This window comes from Triturus cristatus, chromosome 1_2, assembly GCF_964204655.1.
Source record: "Triturus cristatus chromosome 1_2, aTriCri1.1, whole genome shotgun sequence".
In the NCBI taxonomy this organism is placed as follows: domain Eukaryota; kingdom Metazoa; phylum Chordata; class Amphibia; order Caudata; family Salamandridae; genus Triturus; species Triturus cristatus.
Window position 1 is genome coordinate 224,793,773 of NC_140580.1, and position 23,666 is coordinate 224,817,438.

The following is a 23,666-nucleotide window of genomic DNA, read 5'->3' on the forward strand; positions in this document are numbered from 1 at the left end:
ATGGAGATAGTGGGCATCTTTGGTGGGTACCTCTACCTATTTGTAATTGTGATGTAAGCAGCCGCAGTCGGTAGTAGGAGTAACTGCAGGGCGGTGACGTGGGGAGGGGGTAGTAAACTATGGATTACGGAGGTTTACAGGTAAATTAACATATAAATTAATAAAACGAATTTCGTTGCATGCACTGCATTCCCAAATGTGATGCTGTGCACGCAACGAAATTCGTTTTATTAATTTATATGTTAACTTACCTGTAAACCTCCGTAATCCATAGTTTACTACCCCCCACCCTGCCCCTCCCCCTCCCCACGTCACCGCCCTGCAGTTACTCCTACTACCGACCGCGGCTGGATGTAAGGAAACCATTTACTAATATCCTGGCCAAAAGGGTTTTATATATGGTTCTTATTGAATTAAGGAATTTATTGCCTAACCTATTTTGTTCTATGGCTACATATAACAAGCATTTACAATGCAATAGGTCTCGCATTTGTTAAAGTTGGAGCTATTGGCATTGGAAATGATGATTTTTCCTTTTTTATTTGCAGTAGATTATTATGTTTTTCATGGTGCTATTGCTTTTGGTATGAACTTGTGGCACTGGAGAACGAGTTAATGGGAAATAAAAAAAGTGCAAGCCTCTGATGAAGGGAGGTACAGGGTAATGAGCAGAGTGACAGGGCAGGAGGACAAGGGGGGTACCATTAGGAGAGATGAAAGGCTGTGGTGAAAGGAGGAGTCCGGTATGAAGTAGAGACTCTGGTAAAGGAAGGGGCAGGATGACAAGGAGGGCCCATGAAGTGCTGGTGGGGAGTGCTACAATGAGAGACTGAAAGATTGTGAATAAATAAGTGACTGTGTGAGAAATGGAAAGCCTCTGGAGAAAGGAGGGACTGAATGACGATGGGAGAGATAGCCCATGAAGTACCGGAGGGGAGTGTCATAAGAAGACAGTGAAAGGCTGAGGTGAGAGGAGGAGTCTACTAAGAAGCCAAGAGCCTCTGGTGAAAGGAGGGTCAGTGTAACAAGGTGAAAGGAGGGACAGTGTGACAAGGAGAGCGGAGAGACTGCCATAAAGTACTGGTGGGAGAGCCGTAAAGATAGACTGCATGGATGAGATGAAGGAGAGATTAAAAGGCAGGGATGAAAAGAGGGAGTGGCTGAAAAACAGAGAGCCTCTGGTGAAAGGAGAGACAGAATGACACGGAGAGCGGAGTGACAGCTCATGGGGAGTGCCATTAGGCGAGATGAAAGGCTGAGGTGAAAGCAGGAGTCAGGTATGAAGCAGCGACTCTGGTGAAGGAATGGGCAGGATGAAAAGGTAGAGCCTGTGAAGTGCTGGTGGGGAGTGTCACAATGAGAGACTGAAAGATAGTGATGAAATAAGTGACTGGTTGAGAAATGGAGAGCCACTGGTGAAAGGAGGGACAGAATGACGAGGGGAGAGATAGCCCGTGAAGTACCGCAGGGGAGTGCTATTAGAGGACAGTGAAAGGCTGAGGGACAGTGTGACAATGTGAAAGGAGGGACAGTGTGACAAGGAGAGCGGAGAGACAGCAATGAAGTAATGGTAAAGTTTTTATGCATGTTATTTTATTTGCAGTGGAGGTTCTGTTTTTAGTAAATTAGAGGTACAGCTATTGAGGCTGTAAATCAAGCGATCGGCACTCAGGAGACATATAAGTACAATATCCCCATCACCCCTCATAGCCCAAGTGCCCCCGTCACCAAAACAGTCTCGACAGAGCTGCGCTGTATGCTCCACAACTGCAGATCTGCAATAAAACACAAACTCGAAATCTCCGATACCATCAACTTGCATAATATTGACATGCTCTTCCTCACAGAGACCTGGTTCAATGATACCTCTCATTCTATGTTTGATCTCCTTGTACCCACAGGCTATTCTATACTTAGAAGTGACAGAATCGACAAAGTTGGGGGAGGTGTTGCAGTCATCTTCAGAAACTCCTTTCAACTTAAGGCTCTTCCTAACAGCTCCTTCCACACATTTGAATGCCTATCTCTTGAGCTTCAATTGTACCACCGCTCACCTCTCAGATTCCATGTTATCTACCACCCACCTGGTAGCAGCCCTTCGTTTATGGAGGAACTCACGGACTTCATCAGTGACCAATACTCGCAAAGTGACAATCAGATCTTCGTGGGTGACTTCAATGTCCACTGGGGCTCGCCTCAAGACACCTCTGCGAATTCGCTGGCCACCTTCCTCTCTGCAAACGATCTTATCCAACACTGCACTGAAACAACACACTCTAAAGGCTCAACCCTGGACCTTGTTATTTCTAAAGCAGGCTTGCTGACCATCGCTACCCCTATTCATGTAGACTGGTCTGATCACCTCCTCATCCCATTCTCTCTTCACCTATCACACTCTATAACTCTTGGCCAGCCTAAGAGGGCTACTTCCTGGTTCCGTGACACTAAAAATATTGACCTCAGTACCCTCTGTGATTCTGCCTTGCTATCACTTCCAAGGCTTGACCCGGACCTAGATGTTAACAAACTCACCTCCCAATGCCTTACAGTCCTTACAGTCGAAATCAATAATGTCGCTCCTCTCCAAAGCAAAAAGAAAAGGCCCACTCCCTCAGCACCTTGGTTCAACAAATCCCTCTATGAAGAAAGGAAGTACCTAAGAGTCCTTGAGAAACAATGGAGACAAGCGCCCTCCACCGAAAACTTGGCCACGCTTCGTTCAGCAAGATCCAAGTACCACAAGCACATCTTCCTTGGAAAAGCGTCGCACTTCAAATCCCTCCTTGACTCAGCCAAAAATAGACCCAAAAAACTATTCGACCTCCTCAAGAACACTAACAGCTCTCCCCCAACCTCCAAATTGGAGAACTCCACTAAGAAAGCTGTGGAATTCGCTATATTCTTTGACAAAAAGGTGAAATCACTTGTAGATCAGGTCATACATCCTACCCCTACAGAGGAGCGCAAATCCTTAACCATTTGGCAAAAATTTGACCCCATTTCTGAGGATGCCCTCCTTAAATGCATCCTCGATACAAAGCCCTCTAACCATTCTCTTGACCCCATCCCTAGTGCCATTGCCATTGACTTCTATACCCATTCTCTTTCCTATTGGACCACTCTGGTCAACCTCTCCCTCAGTCAAGGCTCCCTTCCTGTTTCCTTCAAAACTGGACAGGTCACCCCTCTGCTTAAAAAACCCACCGCTGATGCGAACGACCCCAACAACTACCGTCCCATCACTAACCTACCCTTTCTTGCGAAAATCATAGAAAAATGTGTAGCGAAACAACTCTCTCGCCATATCAAGGACAATGATCTTCTTGACAATTTCCAGTCCGGCTTCATTCAAAACTGCAGCACTGAAACAACCCTGCTGCTAGTGATTGATGACGCGCTGCGGATACTCGATTCAGGGGAATCTTGTCTTCTAATTCTTCTTGACCTTTCTGCAGCCTTTGACACTGTCAATCACAACACTCTCCTTAACACTCTTCAACAGAGAATGGGCATGGAGGGCACTGTGCTCAAATGGTTTGCCTCCTTCCTCTCTGATAGATCCCAAATGATCAAAATAGCGAACAGTCTTTCATCTCCTTTAGCAGTCAGTCAAGGTGTCCCTCAAGGCTCTATACTTGCACCCACACTATTCAATCTCTATTTAGAGCCGTTGGGAAATCTCCTGAGTAAATCCGGGATCCAATATCATCTATATGCGGACGACACTCAAATCTACCTTAAGGTGGCCTCCACTCACGATCTCTCCTTCCTAAGCTCTACTCTGGACTCCATTCAAAACTGGATGTTAACTCATCAACTGATCCTGAATCCCTCCAAAACTGAATTCCTCCTCCTCTCCTCCTCACTTTCTCCTCCCCCAGTGCAATCATGGATGGATCAGACTAATCTACTGAACAATAAACCCATCATTGTCGAGAGCGCAAAATCCCTTGGTGTCATACTCGACAAAAAACTCAATCTACTCTCCCACATCGATTCCATTGCAAAGTCTGCTCGATACCAACTGCGCCTTCTTTGGGGGATTCGTCGCTTCTTCCCGGAGCACGACCTTAAAATCCTGGTCCAATCGCTGGTTCTCTCCAGATTGGACTACTGCAATTCTCTTCTTACTGGCCTCCCCAAAACCCACCTGTCCCCTCTGAAGTCTATTCTCCATTCAGCAGCTCGTTTCATTTATGGGGCCAAAAGAAGCGACCACATCACACCCATTTTATCCACCCTCCGTTGGCTTCCCATAGAGGCAAGATCTATCTACAAGACTGCCTGTATCACTCACAAAGCCTTGCACTCCTCCTCCCCTCGCTACCTGGCGAATAAACTGAAACTCTCTGGAGGCTCCAGACCTTCACGTAATGCAGAAAATTTATTGCTTGAACCTCCCACTTTCAAGAAGGAAAGATCGATGGCCCAATCCTTTTCAGGCAACGCGGTGAGAATCTGGAACTCGCTTCCGCCTCATCTCCGGACCACCACCTCTTTCCAGGCCTTCAAAACTGACCTCAAAGCTCTCCTCCTTCAAAGACACTTCCAAATTTAATCTACGTCCTCTATCTTCTGAAGGAAGTCCTTCCGTTTTAGGAAATTCTGTTCTCCATGCCTATAGAAGTGCATTCCCAGTGTGTTTTTGTGTGTTGAGTGTCTGCCATTTAGTGCAGTATTATACCTCTACTTGTACTTTGCACTCTTGTATAACATGCAGACGTCACTTTTCCTTTTGTAACGTATTGTTTGCTACCTCTTGTATTTTGGGTTGCTTTTGATACTTGCACAACGGCCACCACTGCCTCATGTAACGTAACTTTTGTTTTAGTGTTTTGAGTGTCTGCCATTTATTGACCTCTGTGTACTTTGTATGCTCTTGTAACCTGCACACGTCACTTTTTTTTTCTTTTGTAACGTATCGTTTGCTACCTCTTGTATGTTGTTTGCTCCTGATACTTGCACTAATGTCACTATTGCCTCATGGACCGTAACGTTTGATTTTGTAACATGTCACTTGTAATTTTTCTCCTTATGTATCATTTCTGCTCCTATTGTAAAGCGCTCTGACACCTTCGGGTAAAGTCCGCGCTATATAAAAACGCATTAAATAAATAAATAAAAACAGTGGGAAGGGAAGTAGATCAGGGTGGAGGAGTGGTGGGGAGATGAGAGGCTGGGGGACAGAAGAGCAAGTTGGGTTAACAGTGAACAGCGGGGTGGGGTGATCTGGGTATGGGAGAACAACCAGCTGTTGGCCCAGCACCTTCGCAAAAGCGAATCAATTTGTTTGACAGTGTGAAATAAACAAATGCAAATACATAGTGAAAGCGACTCAGTTCTTCTTAAAGAATGAAAGGCGTGTTTAAAGTTAAAGCGTTGCCATTTAGAAATCAATAAAGATGCGAAGCGATGCGGATTGCTTGCTGCCACACCTACCTGTGCATTTTTCATGGTGTTTACTTACTTCAGCATCAGAGTCGAAGCAAATAAGTGGGTAAATGAGTCTTTTGGATCTGACAACAAAAGTTAACAAGAATGAGTAAAGACTGTTTAATAACTCTAACCCAGCACGTGGACGGGCAGAGAATTAGACCCCGGGACTGATGGCAGTCAGGTATGTGTGCGTGAGGGTGGTAATTAGAGCAGCCAGATGTGCTCTGCTAATGGCTGCCAGCGGAGACTGCTGCAGGGGGAATGTGTGTCAGATAAAAACTAGCTAGAATGGGGCGCTGGGGCATTAAGGAGCGTACTCGCATATGCTTAACAGCAGCATCGACCAAAAAGCACGCCATTTTACTCCTCTAATTAGCAGCGGTCTGGGTGTTAAAGCTTTAGAGGTTGACGGGACGTTTTAGCCCCCGCACTGGAAATGCTGAATTACAATTCCATCAGAAGTAAACATTTGTGTTTGGAAACAGTTTGTGAGCGACCTCTGCCCCGGGGAGCAGCTGTGCAGGACCAATGACAGAGCAATGCTTCTACCCAGGGAAATTCAGGCTTGCTTTGAGGAGCTCATGTCGTGTCGCATAGCACTGATGCACGCCCCTGCAAGAAGCGTGTGTAGCATATGCCTGTTGAAATAATGCTCAGGGGCCGTCCAGGGCTGCCGCAAGCACCGCTGTGCGTTGCAACAAAATAAAAACACAATTCAGGCACAAACTGAGTACAGACTTTTTATTAACTCTTAACGAGCACTGGACAGGCAGAGGATTAGACCACCAGACTTGAAAGGAGAAACGAAATGAAACAAGCAGACAACCATAATGAGCTCGGAGCCTGAGCCCCGGCTTCACGAGCCAGCCATGATGCTGAGAACCCGCTCCTCAGCAAGCGCTGCTCCCAAGCCACTTCGACTGGTGAAACCACGGTGTCCCAGCAGGCGCACCTACACAGAGCACGGTGCCCAAGCAGCCGCGTGAGAGACAAGGAAGTAGTCCCTAAATGAAAAGATAACAGCCCAGCAGCGTAACTAAACTGTAGTTGGGCGGTGCTGCTTCCGGGAAAAAAACGGAAGTGACATATTGGATCGCTAGCCAACAAGAAACCAGCTAAGAAGAGCAATACCACAGTTAACCAATGGCAAGCAGCAGGAGAAATTACCCTCCATATTGTTTTCACTACAGGTCTTGCGACAATGCATGCGCCATCTAGGCGAGACCTAAAAATGGCCAACTCACTCTAACAAAGGCCTTGGTGGCGTCTACTGTAAGAATAGTTAAATGGGAGTCTTTTTCTATACGATAAGGAAGAAACAGAAATGGGCGCACTCCGTATTTTAAACAAAGTAGTAAAGTTAATCAAGTTATAGGTGCAAGGCGAGTCTGTCCCCCTGGGTTGGGACCAATGAAAATAGGGTAAGCACACTCCTGGAGGGGGAGGGTGTCACTCGTTGCACTCAAAAGAGAGAATCAATTCTCCTTGTCCATAGGTATAGTTCCAAAAACTGAAATCGGTAATTCAAGGTCAATTGAATTTATTAGTAACGTTCATTCAAAGATGTAGAATTATCATCATTCTATCAATCTCAACTCATATATCAAGAGTTCAGGTATTCATTAATCAAATGCCCAATGCATTTCGGGCCGTTGAAGCCCTTCATCAGGGGCGGCACTGTGGAGGAGACAAGGGAGCAGCACTCATTTATCACGTTAAAGGTACATAATATTTTACAACAAGACAAATTAAAGCATAACTTATGCAGCGAACTGCGGTGCAACAATAAAGTTTTTGAATTCAAAAGTGAAAGAAGCTGGTAGTGCGGATAGACGTGATCAAATGACAACAGGTTTCCGTAATAAACCACCGGGTGTATTGACGTTGGTAAATGAGGTCAAACAGTGCTGATGGCTAAGAAACGCGTGGTTAAGGAGTGTCTTGGTGACGAACAAACATGCTATGTCCGAAGGAGGAAAAACTAATAGAGTGTGAGTTTACAAAGGTCAAAGGGTAAATATCTGTTAAATGAAACGTGGGTCGCTGAGGTAAACAGTGGGTCGGTGGGAAGCTCATATCAAGCGGTCTCAACGCACGGGGTATTCACTTACGTTCTAATCTTGAAATCAAATTCCCATCACTTGGCAAGACGTCGCTCACGAGTGCTGCAGCAGTAGTGGGGTTAGTAAATCGTGATCAGGTGATCGCGGGACGTGACCATTTAAAAGAAAGTGAATCGCGCGTATACGTGAACTACAGTGATGGACATAGAAGATAGATTTGTAGTTCGTAAAACAGATGAGGAGGATAAATCACCGATATGAGAGAAAGGAGTCCACGGGGAGACTGGAAGAATGTAAAAATAAGTAAAAGAGGAGTGAGTGGTGTAAAAACACAAAATGTTACAAAAAGAAACTGTAATAAATGTAATAAAGCAACGTGAAATAAATTGGAGGGAAACCTGGTCACATTCGAGCAGTAAGTAAGTGAACAGTGAAATCCAGAGGTACATGTTGTATGCAATCATCAGCTCTTCAATGTAGGAGATCAGATTACAAGTAGCAGCCTAAATCATAACGTTCATTCAAACCCTTGGGCTGGGTGGAATTCAGTTTGTGGATCCAATAAATTTCTCTCTGTAGCAGAAATCTGGTGTTATCTCGTCCTTTCAATATAGGAACCTGTTCAAGAATCAGGAAGCGGAGTTGACAAATGTTGTGGTGATGTTCATGAAAGTGAGTCGCAATGGGTGATTTGGTCTGTTGCGTTCTTATGTTGCTTTTGTGTTCGTTTATTCGAATGCGAATTTTTCTTTCGGTTTTGCCCACGTATACAAGGCCACATGGGCATTTCAGTAGATAGATGACATTTTGGCTGTTGCAGGTAGCAGTGACTCTGAGCTTAATGGGGTAACCATGTAGTGGATGTTGGATTGTGGATCCCTTAATGATGCAATTACAGTTACCACAATTGAGACAGGGTTGAGTACCTTTATAAGGACTTGTGGTAGAATCCCTGGTTTTGGAGAGGATTTGTTTAAGATTGCGTGATCGTTGATACGCAAATCTGGGAGGTATCTCGAAAATGTTGTTGAAGTCCGCCTCAGTGCTTAACATGGGCCAATATCTCAGTATAGTTTTCTTGATGGTAAAACTCTCGGTGGAGTATTTGGACACGAATGTCATTCTCTGCGGTGTAGACGTTGGTTGTTTGGGTTGAAGGAGTGTTTGTCGAGAGAGTCTGTCCGTCTTCAGTATTGCTTTTTCCAAAATGTCACTCGGATATTTACGTTGTTTGAATTTAGAGATGCACGTGTTTCTACTGGACTCGTACAGATCATTGGTACTGGAGATCCTTTTTAGTCGGAGTAGTTGTGAATATGGCAGAAATCACCTGCCATATTCACAACTACTCCGACTAAAAAGGATCTCCAGTACCAATGATCTGTACGAGTCCAGTAGAAACACGTGCATCTCTAAATTCAAACAACGTAAATATCCGAGTGACATTTTGGAAAAAGCAATACTGAAGACGGACAGACTCTCTCGACAAACACTCCTTCAACCCAAACAACCAACGTCTACACCGCAGAGAATGACATTCGTGTCCAAATACTCCACCGAGAGTTTTACCATCAAGAAAACTATACTGAGATATTGGCCCATGTTAAGCACTGAGGCGGACTTCAACAACATTTTCGAGATACCTCCCAGATTTGCGTATCAACGATCACGCAATCTTAAACAAATCCTCTCCAAAACCAGGGATTCTACCACAAGTCCTTATAAAGGTACTCAACCCTGTCTCAATTGTGGTAACTGTAATTGCATCATTAAGGGATCCACAATCCAACATCCACTACATGGTTACCCCATTAAGCTCAGAGTCACTGCTACCTGCAACAGCCAAAATGTCATCTATCTACTGAAATGCCCATGTGGCCTTGTATACGTGGGCAAAACCGAAAGAAAAATTCGCATTCGAATAAACGAACACAAAAGCAACATAAGAACGCAACAGACCAAATCACCCATTGCGACTCACTTTCATGAACATCACCACAACATTTGTCAACTCCGCTTCCTGATTCTTGAACAGGTTCCTATATTGAAAGGACGAGATAACACCAGATTTCTGCTACAGAGAGAAATTTATTGGATCCACAAACTGAATTCCACCCAGCCCAAGGGTTTGAATGAACGTTATGATTTAGGCTGCTACTTGTAATCTGATCTCCTACATTGAAGAGCTGATGATTGCATACAACATGTACCTCTGGATTTCACTGTTCACTTACTTACTGCTCGAATGTGACCAGGTTTCCCTCCAATTTATTTCACGTTGCTTTATTACATTTATTACAGTTTCTTTTTGTAACATTTTGTGTTTTTACACCACTCACTCCTCTTTTACTTATTTTTACATTCTTCCAGTCTCCCCGTGGACTCCTTTCTCTCATATCGGTGATTTATCCTCCTCATCTGTTTTACGAACTACAAATCTATCTTCTATGTCCATCACTGTAGTTCACGTATACGCGCGATTCACTTTCTTTTAAATGGTCACGTCCCGCGATCACCTGATCACGATTTACTAACCCCACTACTGCCGCAGCACTCGTGAGCGACGTCTTGCCAAGTGATGGGAATTTGATTTCAAGATTAGAACGTAAGTGAATACCCCGTGCGTTGAGACCGCTTGATATGAGCTTCCCACCGACCCACTGTTTACCTCAGCGACCCACGTTTCATTTAACAGATATTTACCCTTTGACCTTTGTAAACTCACACTCTATTAGTTTTTCCTCCTTCGGACATAGCATGTTTGTTCGTCACCAAGACACTCCTTAACCACGCGTTTCTTAGCCATCAGCACTGTTTGACCTCATTTACCAACGTCAATACACCCGGTGGTTTATTACGGAAACCTGTTGTCATTTGATCACGTCTATCCGCACTACCAGCTTCTTTCACTTTTGAATTCAAAAACTTTATTGTTGCACCGCAGTTCGCTGCATAAGTTATGCTTTAATTTGTCTTGTTGTAAAATATTATGTACCTTTAACGTGATAAATGAGTGCTGCTCCCTTGTCTCCTCCACAGTGCCGCCCCTGATGAAGGGCTTCAACGGCCCGAAATGCATTGGGCATTTGATTAATGAATACCTGAACTCTTGATATATGAGTTGAGATTGATAGAATGATGATAATTCTACATCTTTGAATGAACGTTACTAATAAATTCAATTGACCTTGAATTACCGATTTCAGTTTTTGGAACTATACCTATGGACAAGGAGAATTGATTCTCTCTTTTGAGTGCAACGAGTGACACCCTCCCCCTCCAGGAGTGTGCTTACCCTATAGTCTTTTTCTATAGCCACGTCTATCGCACTCACCAAATCGTGAATCAGCTTGTGTAGCTGTCTATGTTTCATAAAACCGATTTGGTTTTCATTAACAAGGTCTACCATCACATCAACTGATGGAAAGCCATATTAAGGAATGGCAATGTTAACATTGTACACCCATGCACATTGCAAGGAGGTGGGGCTGTAAACAAGGTATTCACATGGTAATACACAAATACTTTACGACCATTCCTACGGATGCAAAGCATGGCATGAATACCATAAGAATTTCCAAAGTTTAGGGTGTCAATTTGTCACAGCTTCCTCTCTTAAGGCATCGAGAGAAGGAGAGAGCAGCCCCACAGACAGCAGCCTGCTCCGAATGCAATTTTCATAGTGTGCCATTGTTTGTGACAAATTGATCCTTTCCCTTTCTATGACAAGGGTCGCAATGGGAGAACATTATGAATTTGATTGATGAGATTGTCTGTTGTCCCATACAATCCTTTGTTCAAGCTTTTGTCTCAGGAAACCTGCACAGTGCCCCTGCTGTTGTGTACCTCACAGACTAGTGAATCTTGCACTTCACAAAGGATGGCGGTGCTTGTAGCATAGCACAACGCATAGGCAACCTCATCTTACACAGGCGGGTGTTTTAGTAAGTTAGCTGATTGTCTCATATTTATCTATTTGTAAGATATGTACATATATATATATATACACACACGCAGAAGGACACAATCATTTTGTTTTATATTTTTACCCACTGATATGTAGAGGTCCGGGAGGGGAGGAGGGAGTTTGAATTTGCATCAATTGATACACTGGCTATGTTTTGCAGTGTCCAATGAAGGTGAGCAGGAAGGCTCCAGGCTTAATCTAGGCAAGAAGATCAGCGTCCCAAGAGATGTCATGCTGGAGGAGTTGTCGCTGCTCAGCAACCGGGGATCCAAGATGTTCAAATTGCGTCAGAAGAGGGTGGAAAAATTCATCTATGAGAACAACCCTGATGTGTTCTGCGACAACTCAGTGGTAGGTCGTAGAAATGTGTGCTGCAATTTTTATACTGTAAAACAGGGATGTAGATGGGGCTTAAAGTAAAGAACGGTTTTGAAATTTAGTTATCTTAATTGGTGCACTTTCAGGTTAGCTGTGCAATTGTAATTTACGTAGCTTTTCTTTTGCCTCTTTTTTTCATTACCCTCTTCTGATGTCTATGTATTACTTGGCCGTAGGCCAAGAGACTTGAATCATAAAAAGGATAAATGTCATGTGGCACCTACAGAAAAATGCGCATTTGTATCCTTCCCCCTCTTCTCTCACTACTTTTAACAACCTCCCCCACACATAACGTAACTGCCTCAGCGTGACCCCCAACCTCAGCAATACAATACTGCTATGGGTACTCTAGGTCAATATGGTTATTTTTTCCAGTTATGAACCTTTCGCCTACAAATCATTGTGTTCAGGTGTCTTACTTAAATTATTGCTGTGGAAGCAAATGGAGAATAAAGACACAGGATGCATTAGATTATCACGCAACAACGTTATCCTGGAGGGAGTTCATCACCCAATGTATTCCTTGCATTGGAATTAATGCCACAAGATGCAGTTGTGCTACATAAACAAATACAATGAAATAATTAGAGAAACTACCGTAGACCTTCCTAAGTAGTAGTTGTTTGATTCAGTTCACTCAACAGTCTGTTCCTCCACTCTGCTGTTTTGATGGGGAAAACATAGCAACCATAGCATAAGTATAACAAAAAAGGAAGTGAAGAAACAAGTTGAGATTTCTAGTTCTCAAAGGTACTCCTCCTGCTTTAGTACCATTGGATCAGTCTAGACTAGGCAACAGTGCATCATTATCAATTGATCAGTTTCACGAATAGGCCCATGGTAGTCCTCTTCTTGAGAAATGCTGTGTGATTACAAAAAGTAACCTTCCACAGGATCTTATTCTTATTACCATAATCCATGTCAAGTTTGTGGGCCTGATACATCAAAGGGGTTTGCAGTGACAAAGCTGTGATTTAGAACCCCTAAGTTGCAATGTACAACGTCATAACATAAGTCGCAAATGTCTTGGCAAAGTTCAATGTACACTCCTTGCGAATCAAGAGGAGCGCTAATAAAAGAGGAATGATCCCTCACCAGCCACAGTCTATTGTATCAACGCTTTGCAACTGCAATAGCGGTTATTATCCACTGATGACACACCAACTCCTCAAAGGAGTGATAATGCATTTGCAAAGTGAAAGCTGTCCAGAAGGGCAGCTTCCACCATGTGAATGTGGACCTAGGCACAGGGACAGCATACAATGGTCCAGATGGCTGTTGCATGTTCCCAATGTCTTTCTAATTATGGAAGTTTTATTATTATTATTGTTTTTATCACAGACAGGGACAAGGCTTAAATAAACATAAATGAATGTGAATGCGGGGATAGAGGTCTGGTGTCCCTCATAAATTTCCATTCGAAAATTCACCTACATTTGTTAGGATTCAGAAAAGGCGTCCCTATCTCCTCAACATTGAAAGGAAAAGGATTCTGTAAAACCTATTGAATTTCAATTTTGCACTCTAACAGATTTGTATATCGGGGTAGGTATTGGCATGGAAAAAAGAAGGATCTAATGGGGCGCCTTTTCTGTTGTCGAATGGAAGTTCAATTTTAGACTAGGTAATGAGGTTGACATGATTTGCTGATTTATTAGTGTAAATTAATTTACAACCCTCTCGGGAGAAAATATTTTGCAGTATTATGTCTGCCTTTGGCTATCTCCATTAAAAAGCAAGCATTATTGTAGGACTTATAAAACATGCTAAAAACTAAGTAGAGTAAGCAAATATACTTCATGGAAAATTGGCCTAAAAAGGCAACATTTTCAGTTTTTAAAGAATGCATGGAATCCATTTTAATAAGGGGTATAAACAATCACAGAGAGGTTGTAGAACATTGTAGCGAACGTATTGGGGAATCCATCCTGGAATATAGTACAAACTCTTGAATATGTCGGAAACTCATTATTATAGTCGAGTCAGTGGCATTTTATTTTCGTAGATTAGCTATAAAAAATCCCAGTAGGCAGTCAGGGTATGTCCAGCTTCATAAGATTATTTTAACAAAAGATAGTTCTCGTGATATACTCAGTAACTAGGCTCCTGGAATGTAATGAGCTATCACAACATTTAGAGATATTCATTAATGCATGTGTGTGTGTGTGTACAATTGGGACTATTATGTTCAATGTACACATTTGCAAGATTGATAACGTTACCTTTACTAAACAGTTATTCGTTGTGGGCGTCTACACCCATAACAGACCTGGTGACAGCAAATTAAACGGATCCACAATAATAAGCATCAAAGTTTATTGCACTTGGGGCCTTTCAACTCTGATGGGGTATGTTATAGCAGCTGAAAGCAAGCAAGCTAAAAACGTAGCAGTGCTGAATTTTTATAAGCAGTTGCAGTTGATGGACACAGGCCCTTATTTTTGGAAACCAAGACGTATTTTCATCATGAAACTTTCACAAAGAGAAAGGCAAAAAAAAGTAATAAGGAAAGAAGAGTAAGCGAAAGATGAAAAAACCCTGCCAAAGGGAGAAAGGAGTAAATGTCTTTAGGAGTGAGATCAGTGGCGTAGCAAGAGCTTTTTCCACCCGGGACGGTCCCTGAGTTTGCATCCCCTCATACACAACAAATACTACGGTGGCACTGACTAGAGCATTGGTACGCGGACTGCTGGTAACTGCATAGGCACTGGGCGGCTCGCCTGCGACAAATGGAGGCAGCCGGAATTAGGTTGCTGCGACTTGTTTGCTCTCTCGGAGGTGGCTGCCTGCTCACTGCTCACTTTCTTGCATTGCCTGCATGCCCGCCACCCTCCTGTTACATGCCCAATCCTTTGTATGCCACTCTCCTCAGTGCTAACCCCTGTTTGGCTCCCACTCCTCCTGCCTCAACACAGACACATCTTTTTTTAGGAGGTGGTGTCAATCACCTCACATCAAGTGCCGCGGCCCCCAAATAAGTGCCGGCCGGGGCAGACCGCCCACCTCACCTACGCCACTGAGTGAGATAAAAAGCCACACAGCAGAAGGTGTTTAAAGAAAGAGGCACGAGTTAGAATCAAACTCAGGCAACCTTGACTTTGACAGCACTGGCATTAGGCAATTCCATCTGTGGGCTCCCAAAATAAACTTTGGGCCCCTATTTATTTATTTTATTTGAAAAGTTTTATAAAGCGTGAACATGACCCACAGGAGTATCAGAGCACTGTACATAGTTGGCGCAAGCAAGGATACAAACATAATGAAGGTAAGTGAAGTTACAACCTGTGGGAAAACATTCAAGTTAAAGAGTAGTGGGGTATCAACAGTGCCGTATAAGATGCAGAGTAAAACATCATACAATAGAAAGAACCAAGAAATGCAATATGACTCAGGGAATTATAACAACAGAACAAGAGCGAGATCATCAATTAATGCAGTTACGGAGCCAACGAGGACTAGATCTTAGAAAGGTAAAAAAATACAATAAGGCATCAGTGTAATACTACAAGATTTAGGTTATTAACAAACACAGGAGCATGATCATAAGAATAGGGAGTTAACATTCGTTCATTAGTAATCTTTTGACCAGTTTTTTTAAGGAATTAGTGGAAGGATTGGACCTGATCTCGGATGGCAAGGAGTTCCAGATTCTACCTTCAATAGATAACCAATTTAGTTGCAGAAGGTCGGGGGAAACGTAATCATATTTTCTCGAGCCTGTTTTAAGTCTAGCCGATGCGTTCAAGGTAGCTCTGAGAGAGGCCAAGCTAGCTTTGGGAAGTCATGCGAGGGTCACAAGCCCATATTCCAATCTAGGGATAGTCAGGGATTGAACCGCAGGCCTAAGATCTTTGGTGGGGAGGAAAGGTTTGATTTTCTTCAGTGTGTTGAGTTGGAAATTGGCTCCCCTAGTAGTAGCACTGATGTGTGCTTGCATATTTAGGTGTTTATCCAAGGTGATGCCTAAAGATTTGGCAGAGTCTACAACATGAGGTGTGCAGTTCAGAGCAGTTAGGTGTTTAATCCAGTCATGGGTAGGGGCCGAGTGATTAGGTGGGGCGAGCAAAAGAAATTCCGTTTTGAGAGTAGTTAGTAAGAGATGGTTCTGAGCTAACCATTGTTGAGTTTGGGCAAGTGCAGCATTTAAAGTTTTTATGTCCTCTTGCGAGGAGATCTTCAGGTATAATTGCGTGTCATCTGCATACATGTGGTATTGAATGTTCGCTCGGTTTAGAATGACTGTAAGAGGTTCCATAAAGAGGTTGAAGAGAGTGGGTGAGAGTGCAGAACCTTGGGGGTACTGGAAGCGAGGGCATGTTTAACTTTGATTCTTTGCGTGCGGTTGTGCAGAAAGGAGGCAAACCAGTTTAGGGCCGGGCCCAAGAGTCCCATCCTGTGTTGAAGAAGATCAGTCAGATTATCATGTTTGATGGTATCGAATGCTGAGGACAGGTCCAGAAGGATCAGGAGACAAGAGACATTTTGGTCAAGGGCTCTCACGGCCTCATCAACAATGTGCGTTAGTGATGTTTCAGTACTGTGCCCTTATCTGAATCCTAATTGGTGAGGGCCAATGAGTTGATATCTCTCAATGTGTTTGCAGAGCTGCAAATGTACGCATTTTTCAAGCAATTTAGCTAGAGGCATACTGCTGGTAATAGGCCGAAAGTTGTTTGGATCTGATAGGTCCGCACTGGGCTTTTTAGTAATGGGAGTAACTTGCCCAACTTTTAGGCAGTCTGTAATCTTTCCCTGTAAGAGGGATTCATGAATGTTCCTGGACCAAAGAGGGAGAATGGCTGGGATTAAATGTTTATAGAGCTTGGGAGGTAAAGGATCACCAAAATGGTTAGAGGGTTTGATGGATGCCATGTTGTTAAGTAGCTCAGTGCAGTCTGGTAGGAGAAAACAGCTCCAGGAGGCGTTGTTTTTGAGAGAGCCTCCCAAAGGCGATTATATTGTTGTGGATTATGCCCCCTCCCCTGATCTTGCAGGATGTTTCTTAGAAAACAAAGATAGGGTGGCAGGTAATAGCCCCAGCTCTATTTTCCTTGTTTTTAGGCAAAGTGAGCTGTAAAATCATCACCGCTGGTGAGCAGGGATACCGGAGTAGAGTTCTAGTTAGAAGACTGGTTAGATTGTTCCTTAATTACTTCAAAAGAGCTTTATAGGTCTATTTTTGGCTCCATCCAATTGAATTCTGAGGTGGTCGGTTTTCGCCAAGTGGATGTGTTTGTTGTAGGCACGTATCACTTTTCTAAATTGAGAGAGATTTGTGGTGGAAGGTGAATTTCTCCAGAGTCTCTCAGAGAGTCTAAGATTGCGCCGTTCATCATTCAGGGAACCATTGAACCATGGTTTAGAAGGTTTGACTGGAATCCTTTTGAGCTGTTTCGGAGCAATAGAGTCAAGAATGTTAGACACAGTGTTAATGTAATGCTTGGAAAGATCGTCAAGGTTGGTCAAATTAGGGGGGCTGTAGTCTATTTTTGGTGATTGAAGTTATCATGTTGATGTCGAGATCTCTCATATTGCGAGTCAGTTGTTTTGCTTTAAGGGGTTGACCCTGTCTACCCGAACCCTTGTCTAAGATGAGGAAGGGAATTTGAAAATGATCAGACCAGTCACAGGGTGGGATATCCCCTGTTTGTATGACGTTGTCTTTGGCAATGATGAGGTCAAGAGTGGTGCCTTTATTGTGAGTAGGACCTTTACAGAGCTGTGAAAAGTTGAGGTCAGAGAGGAAAGTCTTAAAGGAACATACAATGGGATTGTTTGTGTCATTCCAATGGAGGTTGAAGTCTCTGAGGAATATGCAGCAGAGTTGATCAGAGCTTGTGCTAATGACCTCCATGACTTGCTCTATGAGGACCAGATTGTCACCCGGAGGATGATAGATCGAGTGCCTTTGTTCCATATTTCAGTGACTAGCTGTTCACAGGAGGATAAAGCAGCACATGAGGATTCTTTCACTGTGAGGTTCGAGCGATGAATACAGGCAATACCCCCTCCTCTTTTACCCAGTCGATCACTTCTGAGAATGGAGTAGTCAGGGGGGATTAAGATGTCAAGAATTGGGGAGGAAGTATCATTGAGCCATGTTTCAGTGATGATCAGAATGTCCAGATTATGCGCAATGATGATATCTGAAATATCAGCTGCATGTTTCACGGCTGATCTACAGTTGAGAAGCATCGAATTGATGTGCATGTTGGAAGAACCACTTCTTGACAAGAGGTGGTTATGTGAAGTAGGTTCTCTTTGTTCACCTTTCTGAGCTTAAGGCTCAGTTCCCTATGTTTTTATTGTTTTACAAAGCAAACACTGAAAAGTGGTTATCTGCAAAGGACTTGCAAATACAAATAATTTTGCTTACTCTCGAATTGCATGTCATTCCATTCAAAACCTAAGAGATAACATAGAGGTAACAATGATTTCCAAAGTCTTTTCATTCTGAGATGCTATGACCAAGCGACGTATAGTCAAAGCACTGGTGATATCTAGCAAATGGGGCTGTGGATAAAAGCTGCACAAGGGAGAATGTTCACAGTCCACCAAGACTCAATTTGTACAGAGGCAAAAGTGAACACATGAAGTCTTGTCTAATTGGTGCAGCCTTTGGCACTGAAAAAGGACATTCTGTGAAAGTGTAAATGCAATACAGTGTAATTTCTTGGCATATACCTGATCTAAGTCATTCCTTAAAATATTATGGTTTGCAAATAAATCCCAATCAACGTTTAACAATACATGGTCAACTTCATTATTTTTTCACCTAATTAAACAAATTAAACATCATCTTAAATGTATGATTCCACCGTTTATTTAATAATTTTTAAAATTCACCACTGAAAACATCCCCTTTGCTTCAATTTACATTAAAGAGCTGATAGTTGATAATTTTGAAGTTTAAAAGTGTACCAATACATCCTCAATAATCTTTCCAGATAATTCTGATATCTGATCATTTTCTCTCATATATGTTTCCATAGAATTTTTTTTCATTTTAAATAGCCCAAGATTCTTCAACACTGAGCTTCTGAAACGTTTGCCTTCCATATACTGGGAGATGGGGGGGGGGGGGTATTGTAAGAGATACAGCACTAGACAAGGAGAATATGATTTTGTTTCTTTACACAATGTTTCGGGTAATAGTGATTCAGCCAGCAACTCTTGTTACTGGCTAAATCAGAATTAGAAAATCCATGGTAAATCTTTAGGTCTGTGTTATGGTGAAAACTGATGGAGTCTCCATTTGAAATGTTGGGGAGATAGTAGGAATTTCTAAGGAATTGAAATCAGAATTACTGATTATAAAGGTAATTCTTTATTTCGAATGGGATCTCGGATCCCCCAACTTTTGCTTCTGAAAATTATGCTCCTATTATCAATTACACCGTGGAGTAGAGTTACCAGAAGAGATAATGGGAACTTCTAACAAGTCCTATAAAAGAATTATATGTAACTAAATGATAGTGTCAGCTTCTAAACCTAGAGATGCACTTTAGTTTTTTTTGTACTTTTTCTAGTTCATCACATCTAACTATCCATAAGTCAGCCACGTATGTAATCTACATCAGTTTCCTCTGCTGTAAAACTTAAATAAAGTGACTGTCAAAAAGGTAAAGAGATATCGGGTAAATACTACAAAAATTGCTGTAAAAGACATTGGTAGGCCGTAATGAAGAGAGAAACTATGGGGCATATGTACAAGGGGCTAACGCCGCCTTAGGAACACTTTTCTGACGGTTTTGCAGCGATATTTTTATCGCCATATGTACAAGCTGTCGCTAACCTCTGTTAGCGGTAGTTTTCCGTCAAAAACGTCCATTCTAAAGATCGCCACTTCTGTTAGCGATAATGACATGCAAGGGAGGCGTTCCCGTGCAAAAACGGCCGCTAATCCCATTTTGCAATATTTACAAGGGGATTCATGAACTTTGGAGGACCAAATAAACTGCCTCTAACTGCAGTCAGAGACAGTATTTTAAGACCAGAAAATAGCTGGTCTTAAAAATGGAGATAATACTTGGGGCCTCTTTCCAGCAGGTCTTGGTGCTGGACAGTGCTGCAAGCAATGTTGCAGCGCTGCCCTGTGACAAAACTACAGGGCAGGAATGCGCACCATCAATGCGCATTCCTGGGCCTCAGTCATGAAAAGTATTGCAGTGCTGTGACCAGACAGCGTTTCAACACTTCACTATGCCCTTCTTGCAACACCATGGATGCGCAGTATTCACTGGACAGTGCTCCATGATGCAAGTAATCACAGATACGTCTGGAATCCTGACATATCTGTCTGTGCTAAAGTCACGCATTGCTGCGGTCGTGTCACAAGCATGACACAACTCCAACAATGCATGGGGCCAGCCTATACCTGTAGCACTGTGTCACCCGTACGCCTGCCATCAGGCAGGCGTAAGGTACTGACACAGTGCTGTCCTACAATTGTCGCAGTGAAATCTGAGCGATTTCACTGTGCCACTCATATGAGGCCTTGTGGCGTCGGAACGCACACCGTGGGTTCATCGTACCTTATGCAGGTAAGATGTGGCACAGGGCTTCACAAGGTCACGCATATGCCTACATGCATCACTTTGCAAATACGGCGTAACGTGCTGCTAGTTTTGCCTGGTCCATTCTTGAGGGGTGCCAGGGTGTTGGCACAGTTGGAGATCCATCGGTGGTGGTTGCGCACTGTGGTGTCATCGTCTGTAAGCGTTGGTGGAGTGGTGGTGCTGAGGGAGTTGACGAGACGTTCTTCTGTGGCCTTGATCCAGCTGCAAGGGGGGGGCGATGATGGGGATGTTGTATAGTGGGCATGGTGAAGACATGATGTATACAATGATGGTCGGTCCAGGAGAGTCAGGTGGTATGGCTGTAGTTGAAGTTGCCACTGGCAGAGGCGACGTGCTCGACCGCGTGTCCTTCTATGTGGCTTGCTGCGGTGACTAGCTGTTGGGGAGCTTTCCCAGGAGGGGCTGGTGTTCTGGTCACTGGGGTTGTCCAGGTGGAACTTGAGTTCACTGAGAAGGATGTCGTCGGTGGATGGGAGAGTCTGGTGTGCATGAGGTCTACAATGGTATCGGAGCATGGGTGTCCATGGTCCCAGGGGGGCCTGCAGATGAGGGTGCCGCAGAGGATGAGGTTGGTCTGGATCTGGAAGTTTAGGTGCTCCATGGTCACCGTTGGGTCATTAGAGTGCGTGGTCAGTCGGAGTGTGCTTCTGTAGGTGATGGCACTGCCTCCAGCTGGATGGTTGGGGTGTTACTTGCGGGTGATTTAGTAGCCGTCAGTGATGGCCATGGCGATGTCCGGTCTGGAGCAGATGTTGGGTCTTGCAGGCAATGTGGTGTCCAGGGTTGATGGCAAGGAGGGTGGTGGCGCCGTAGTGGTGGAGAGTCAGAGAGGAAGGGTCCTTGGTGCTGAGCGCTGTCCAGGGGCAGACAGACGCAGACGGCTTGCCTTTGGCGCAGGAGACGTCCAATACAATGCACCTCCAAAAACCCAGGTGCCTTTACATCGCATTCCATTACAGCGCGTTGTGATGTCAGTAATGGGGTATTTTTAAGTTTTAGGGTGGGTATGGGTTTTGGGTGTCAGAGATGAAATTTGGGGTGTCTCATGAGGTAAAATTTTTAATTTGGGGTGTGTTTTGGGGTCAATCATGAAAATGCGGGTGAACTTTTGGGTCAAAAATGAAAATTGGGGTTTGCATTTAGGTCAAATATGGTTTTTAGGGTGTGTTTTGAGGGCTCAGAGATGAATTTTAGGGTTCAGGGTTTGCTTTGTGGTGCAAGGGTTAGTTTTAGGGTTGCATTTACTGCAGTGGGAATAGTAATATTTACATCTCCGCTATCCAACACCTTCCCTACTGTGCCAAATATGCCTAGTATTAGTGTGCATTGTAATGGAATGCAATGTAATGGTATGCGTCATAACTACATATATATCTTTGGCACACCAGTGGTACGCCCGCTGCGGGGAGGACTGAACAGCTGGGAGGTGGGAAACACCAGAAAGGACACTAGATGATGTGTGGGCACGGGTGTGCATGTGAGAGAGAGTGTTGTAAATATTTAAATTAGAGAAATCTTACCTCGAGGCCGGGTCCCATGTCTTCATTGCTCCTGCTTTCCTGAGCCTGCTAACAGGAACAGGAAGTAGGCAGCCAGGCTCCCTCCCCAAAGCCAATCCCATCGCTGTAATGCGGCTTGGGATTGGTCATTGGCGCCGGGACAAGGCTTTCAGACAGGGGCTGGAGGGGTGGGCATGTTCTACATACAGGCTGTAATGCAGCCTGCATTGCCAACAGGACAGTGTGCATGACTGCTATGGACAGCCTGAGTGAGCCGACCAAACATTCATTGCACACTTGATGGGCATGCCACTCCACCCCTGCCTTGCTCCGTGAGTGGAGCAGCCCTACCCACCCTCCCGCCCGCAAAGGAAATATAGCACCATTATATCCTGAAGTTATCATCATGTAATGAATTTGCCTCTTCTTGCACTGCTTGAAAGCAATGGGGCAACCCTCTTCCACTGTAGCATATGAGCCACCACTGAGGATGTGGAATCTGCAGGTGCTAGGCCTGTGCGACTCGACCCCCAGGCCTCCTCCACTACGCGTCCCACCTTCTCCTTACCTGGACATTGACACCGTAGAGTAATCCGCTGCACTCTCCCCAAATCTGTGAATCAGCCAGCATGAGACTCAGCCAGGTGGGATTTCACAAGCCTGGGTACAGTGGTCGCCGACAAGTCCGGTGGTGAACCTCCAGATGCAGTTGATGCAACAGGGTCCTCTTAGGAATGGAGTTGCAGCGCTCCCGCCACACAAGTTCGGCACAGTTCAGGGGCCTCACCCGCCACAGCATCCGACCAGCGCTACATCATCTGGCCTGTGATGCAGAGAGGCACCGCCCACGATTGGTAATCCCCTTCGTGCACCCCGGTGTAGGCGTGGATCGTAGTATGCGATGCAGACCTCCCTATGTTGGTGCACAGGAGCGCCTCTACCATTCACAGCTCCAAGGGGCTCACGGAGGTCTTCTCACACAGGTCAGCAAAGTGTCTCCATGCGACCTGCCAGACTTCACCACCAGATACGGGCAATCGCTGCGCCTCAATGTCTACTGCCATGGCTCATCAACTCCACAGCTCCTCCGCATCCCACTCCAGGCTCCAGACACAGGTTTAGCGAGGCATCCAGGCTCCAGACGCAGGTCCAGTGAGGCATCCAGGCTCCAGACGCAGGTCCAGCGAGGCATCCAGGCTCCAGACGCAGGTCCAGCGAGGCATCCAGGCTCGAGGCATCCAGGCTCCAGACACAGGTCCAGCGAGGCATCCGGGCTCCAGGCGCAGGTCCTGCTAGGCATCCAGGCTCTCATCCTGGTCATCCTGGATGTTGGGTGGCTTCAGGGGTTGTTGAAGTGTGCTGCATTTGGCCCTGGCTGCTCCATTCTGCATTTCATTGGGTTTTTTTTTGCCTATTTTATATTGGAGGTCGCCTGATAGGCAATTTTTTCCAATAGAGGCAAAAAACTAACGTGTGTTTTTTTGCCACTAATGGGCCTTTCATTGGTTTTCGCCCGCTAACGCCAGAATTCCTATTGCCATCACGCTTATGTTAGCGGCGGTTTTCACCGCTGATCCCTGAAGCTATCGTCATGTAGTGACGTCTTGTACATACATCGCTAACAAGGCGATAGTTTTCAGCGGTACACAGCGGTAAGAAAACTGCAGCTAACTGGCGTTAGTGGTAGTTTTCACCAGTCCTTGTACATATGCCCCTATGACTTTAGTTGTTGCCACCTTTAGGT

The 23,666-nt window shown here is 44.4% G+C and overlaps 1 protein-coding gene across 1 annotated transcript in view; it reads left to right on the top strand.

Moving 5' to 3' along the window:
• The window catches only part of MYOZ1 (myozenin 1), a 370,778-nt gene that overhangs the window by 101,210 nt on the left and 245,902 nt on the right, over positions 1 to 23,666 (top strand). The window contains exon 3 of the mRNA XM_085603510.1: positions 11,627 to 11,817. Coding sequence (XP_085459636.1) covers positions 11,627 to 11,817 — 191 coding nt within the window. The remainder of the gene's footprint in view (positions 1 to 11,626; positions 11,818 to 23,666) is intronic.